The sequence below is a fragment of the Pterocles gutturalis genome, unplaced genomic scaffold, assembly GCF_000699245.1.
Source record: "Pterocles gutturalis isolate BGI_N339 unplaced genomic scaffold, ASM69924v1 scaffold4395, whole genome shotgun sequence".
Lineage (NCBI taxonomy): Eukaryota > Metazoa > Chordata > Aves > Pterocliformes > Pteroclidae > Pterocles > Pterocles gutturalis.
Genome location: NW_010140544.1, coordinates 8,838 through 14,615, shown reverse-complemented (window position 1 = coordinate 14,615; position 5,778 = coordinate 8,838). Strand labels below are relative to the sequence as shown.

The 5,778-nt window shown below is 45.9% G+C and overlaps 1 protein-coding gene across 1 annotated transcript in view; it reads left to right on the top strand.

Annotated features, from left to right (window-relative positions):
• Positions 1 to 5,778, top strand: part of LOC104469264 (rap guanine nucleotide exchange factor 6-like) — a 115,619-nt gene that overhangs the window by 106,542 nt on the left and 3,299 nt on the right. Inside the window, 2 exon segments of the mRNA XM_010083713.1 lie at positions 2,899 to 3,124; positions 3,539 to 4,050. Of these exon segments, the coding sequence (XP_010082015.1) occupies positions 2,899 to 3,124; positions 3,539 to 4,050 (738 nt within the window).

The following is a 5,778-nucleotide window of genomic DNA, read 5'->3' as shown; positions in this document are numbered from 1 at the left end:
GGAAAGAAGCTTCTCCAGGGAAAGAACAGCTTTCACTGCAAAAAGGGAAGCAGAGCACATTGAAGCCTCAGAAGGGAGTGAAAACCCAAAGGAGAAAGACAGTGATGCTCTGAGTACAGCGAGTATCTATAGCAACAGCAGTCTGTGGACATCTTCCTGCCTATGCGTGAAGTCTAGAAGGAGAAGGAAGACTCTCTGATATATTTTTAGACGAAAGACTATGATGTCCGTTTTGTGTCAGATATCCTGATTTGATCTAAGTTATTTTAGCATTATTTATTTCCATGTTTAAGCTGTTGAATGTGCTTCCCTTCCAGATATTGGTGTCAGTTATTTATAGCTAATCTCCCTTACAGTGCAGTGAAGACAGTAATGGGAAGTTTAGAAAATCAAGGAGCAGGTACAGTGACAGTTCTGGTGCTTAGTGGTTCACGAATGCCAAGGAAACAGTAAGTTCTGCAACGTTCTCATCATTAGACTCTATATAGTTCCTTATATGGTGAAAATCAGATGCTCACTTCCAGCATTGGTGTATATTCGCATTGGTCACATCTTCTCCCGCTAACCTTGTCAGCCCAGCGAGTTCTTGCATTTAGTCTGGTTATATCCATGTGCTGTTATTTAACGACTCAGCTTTCAGAGAGGGTTCATCTCGTAAGTGAAGAGGAGTCCTTTTGTTCTCCAGATCTGTGAGGTTCTGGAAGGACAGTGTCTTAATTTTAAGAGGCTCTGTGAGAACATTTCTTACTGCAGTACAGTTGTGGTGGTGTTAAGGAGTCCATTAGACAAAGTAAAGAACATGAGGTATTAATTATTGTCAGAGGAAAGGAAACTGAAATTTAGTCTTAAAAATGCTGGTCTTAACCTTGTGAATGAAAAAATGTATTTCAGTTCTTTAGCTTGGTAATATTGAGATTTAATGTTCGTATTTGCTCTTCAAATCGTACAGCAGTAATCAAGCTTAAGCTGTGAAATCTCTCAATCTATGAGCTGTGTGCTCAGTGGCGTGTATGCCAGTGGCTCCAGATGCCACGTCGTATGACCTCTGTATTTTTTATGGACTTAATGGCATCAATCGCCTGCATTAAGTTGTGTGTCACTGGTGGGGCTTTTACACTGCCTGGTCATTGCACATTTTCACCTAATCGATGTAGATATATGGCAGCCCCGCTCAGATGCACGTGTAGGTAGAAATGAAGTGAGAAATCGAGGGACTGGCAGGAATTTGGGGAAAAAATGCTTATGTGAGGACTGTGTCAACAGTGTGTTAATATGGTCTCCTGTAAAGAAAGCCCATGTTTTGATTAATTTACAGATGCTCGTTTACCTATACACGAAGCAGTTGATGATGCAGTGTTTTCAAATAAAAGTTCTAAATTTGTAATTTTATGCACATAATGTAAAGCATATCATAGACTGTTTTATCCTAGTGAGGGCAGGGTATATATCCTGGCGTGCAGTGGATTTACTATAGAGAAATCCACTGGGAACTTAAAGAAAAAAAACCATTAAAGTTGAAAAAACCCAAAGCAACAGCACAGTCATGAATCCGAGACCTTTTGCCCTCAGATAAAGGGGAACAAACCACAGCTGTGGGCCAGAGAGTTATTGGGGGCAAAATGTTTTGGGGTTTGTTGTTTTTTAAAAAAAACCCAACCTGATTTAACAGACCCCTCCTGATTTTGTTGCCTGGCAACGCAAGAGAATGAACTTTGGTCTTGCCCGTAAGATGGTGCATGGACTTCTCTGAAGGGATGGATGCTCCAGAGAGCTTGAAATCCAAACATCCTAAACTTGCTGCAGCTGAAGGCACTGATGGGATTCATCCCAGGGTACTGAGGGACTCAGCCGATGTTACTGCTAGACCTCTCTGTTATTTATCAATGATCTGGGGGCTCTGGAGGAGGTCCCAGTCAACTGGAAGCTAGCAAATGTTATTCCAGAATAACAGGTCAAAAGAAGAGAGTGTCCCACTGTATTCAGCATCATTCTTTCCCTGATTCTCTAAGGTCATAAAAATAAATTATTTAGGCAATTTGTCCATACTAAGGGCTTTTTCTGATGCAGCGTGGGGACAGGCATCCCATCTGGAATGCAGCAGAAGTGACTACGGGATATATGTAGCGAGAGCCCGTGGAACTCCCCATTACAGTAATCTCTCGTATGTTCATTCCAGGAAGAGGAGGTGTTGGATATATGGGGCTGTATACATTGTTTGTGTTTGAAATAAGTTATTTGAGGGTAAACCAAGCAGAAAAAACACGTGATGTATTTTGCTCTGAAACTGGTGAGATCTTCAGCCACTCCCCTTCCTCAGGAGCAACGCTGGCGGCTGGTCCAGCTCCTGCCAAAGTTGTATTTCCCACATTTGCTTCCTTTTCTCAGTTTTATTATCTCTTCCAAAATTAACAGATGGACTAGGTGGCTAATCCCTGAGTGCTGATAATTGGCTTTTACCTTAGTCAGCATCTCCTCCTCCACTGCCAAAATCTTTTTGAGTCTCACACGCCCGTAGAGCGGAGGGACAGTGGGAGGTGCACTGCTTTACACCAGAGGACTCGGCGCTTGCAAAATCAGAGAGACCTGATCTGTGCACCCAGTATTCATGCTACAGCTGTTGATCCTGTTGATGTAGGTTTAACCTTCTGCTCTGGAGAGTAGTGGGTTGCAGGGGGGTTATTGGTGACACCAGACTTGCACTGATAAATTACAGTGTGGATGCTGATAAGATGATAAAAGTTTTAATACCCTAAAAACTTCAGTGGGCTGGTTGTACGTTAGCAGGGTTTGATTGTTTTTTCTTTCAGACATCCTTGCTGAAATGTCAATTCTTCATTGTCATTCCTAGTAAACTTGAATTGCTCTCTGACCAAGACGTTCTCTTCTCCTCTCCTTTAGGCTACGCCCTCATCCCTTCCACTAAATCTGACAACTTCTCAGACTCCAGCCACAGCGAGATTTCATCCCGGTCCAGCATCGTCAGCAACTGCTCGGTGGACTCGATGTCAGCGGCGCTGCAGGACGAGAGGAGTTTGTCCCAGTCTCTCATTGTGGTGGATTCGGGGGGGGCAGAGAGGAAGGAGCATCCTCAGCCCCTGGCTGACTACGGGCAGCCGTGCCCAGGGTGAGGCGCAGCTGGGCTTGGTTGGGTTGGTGTCCCGGTTGAAGGGGTAACAAAGCCCTGGTCAGGACGTAGGTCTGAACTCCACTGTGGTTATTGAGCTCTTCTTGGAGGCAGGAGGACTGGCCGCCCTTTATGGGAAGAGACTGTTTTCCCAAGAAACTTACGTGGGTAGACAACAGCTTGTTCCCGTCGTTGGGGTTCGATGGACATCTCTTGCTGCTGTGTGCAGCAGTGGGTCAGGAGTAATGGTGTCTCTTGTCGGTGCTCCCGTGTGCCTTGACCTTGCCGTGGACCTGATTTAAAACCAGAGATTAGACACCTTGAAAACCAGATAGTTGTCTCTGAGTAGGTCACTCTTATTTTAAAAGCTGATGAGTTGGGTTTTTTTCTGCTTTCTGTTGTCTTCCAATGCAGCTGGTCCATCACCAGGCCTGCCCTCATCAGAGGGATGGCTTTCACCTCCTCCATGAGCAGTGAGGAGATCTCCCACGAACACATCATGGTAGAGGCGGCAGACAGCGGCCGGGGAAGCTGGACTTCATGCTCAAGTAGTTCTCACGACAACTTCCAGAATCTCCCAAACCAGAAGAGCTGGGATCTCCTCAATTCTTACCGTCACACTCAGCTGGACGGACCTATAGCCGAAGTGGATCCCACAAACTGTTACTCTGAGGAGGCTTATTTGTATTCCGAAGCCTTTTCCAAAGCCAACAGGCAGTCGAAAGCCAACGTGGAGCTCGATCAGTCTCGGCAGAGCTGGGCCTCCTCCAGCTCGCTGTCAGACACCTACGAGACAAACTATGGGACGATTAAGCGGAGGGGGCTGGAGAACTCTACAGCAGAGCCGACGGAGGTTTTGGACTCTAAAGCAGGCACTGATACAACTTACAAAACTGTTACTTCGAGTACAGAAAAAGGCCTGATAGGTAAGCCAAGCCAACAGCTTATGGAAGCTCCTACATCTGTTTTTCATTTTGATATAAAGTTGTTAAGAAATGACATCAGGAGGTCTGGGAGCTGGATGGCATGTTAAATTCAGCTTTACACGTGGCTTTAATTAGAACACTACACAGAGAGTATGTTTTCAAGCCACCTTCTTTTACATTAGGAAAATTGGAGTAATAAAGCAGCCCACTTCCAATCGCTGTAGGGGTCTGCAGGAGAACTATCGTCATGAAAATGTCAGGCAGTTCCTCTCGGTAGTGTGACCTTTTATTTTTCTGGATGATTTTGGAAACACTCATCACTGTAGATGCTCCTCTGGCAAGGAGCAGTGAGCGTGGCTTCTTGAAGTCCATAAAATACAGACTTTCCATGAGCCTGAGAGGGAAGAGGGTGACTGGTGGGTGGAAGAGCTCTCCCTCCTCTCTGGGGCTGGGACACCTTTCGTCGGCAGGGCTTTGGTCTCTGGAAGCTCAAGGGCAAAGCAGATTCCCTTCCTAGCTTTGCTGTGTTAGACTGCCATTTATTTGGTTATACAACTGCAGTTTGGCTCTGTATGAAAGGGGGAAAACTTACAAAATGTCTTTTCAAAGATGCATAGTTCTACCGAGCAAGTTGTTCTTCCCCTGTCCCAGTGAGGTTAGCAGCCAAAACTAAGGGAACTGGGTTAGGAACAAGATAAAACGGGGAGTGCAGAGCTTTCTAGACTGTAAGTCAAGGGTGCAGCTGAAATGTAATTTAATTACGGACTGGATTGCTAGAGGCGTTTATGTTATCAAAAGTAATTGCCTGAATAAACATCACATGTAGGGTGGAGGTCTTGGATTGTGTTCCTCCTCCCTGGCTTTGCAGAAGAAGGGCAGCATGGTGGAGCCTTGCACAGAACTTGCTCACAGCTCGCTCCCGTGCATGTGCTCTGCCCTCGTAGCCTTTCAGAGCTGCTCACGAGCCCCTGAGCTGGTCTAGGAGATGGTGCGTTAGCTGTTCGGTCCATACTATCTTTGCTGACAGCTCTTCCCCTTCTGTCTAATTCTGTTTCCATGCTGCACCCTAGAGCTTGCCTCCTTTTTGCAGTCATTGCACACTGGGAAGAAACACTCCGTGTGTCTGCCTAAGCGAAGATCTGATAGAGGTGGATATAATTTCGGGTTTGCAAATGCAAATCTGTTAACTGTTCACCATCATACAGTGTGCCAAAGACATTTTCCCTTTATTTCACCATTTGCTTCTTCTCTACAAACAGCTTGCTGCCGGTCTGTGATGACTGCATGGGTTCAGAACATTGTAAACAAAACAAGGAGCTTCGGTTCGTTTGCTTAATGAGCGCTGGTGTTGGAATAGTCCTCCAGAAAGCCTGGCACAAGCTTTCTTCCTGAAACCTTTCAAACAGAGCTGGGAAGGCACTGCCCTCATACTAAGGGCAGAATGGGATCTTGGCAAAATCCATACCTGCAATGGCTTCGTAACGTCACACCCATCCCTGCCCTCTGCAGCACCAAACGCTCCTTGCTGCAGCCTTTGCTGTGCCAGCAGCGGAGGAGTGGGGTGGTGGTGTGCCATCGCTGTGCATCCGAAGGGAAAAGCTTTTCCACTGCTTTTACCTACAGCAGACATCAAAAGGTCTGTTGCTGCCTTTTAGTTAGGTTTCCCTTAACCGCTGCCTGGAGTTTCACCCTGTTTTCTTTACAAAGCGAATATTTGAGTAATCGGCT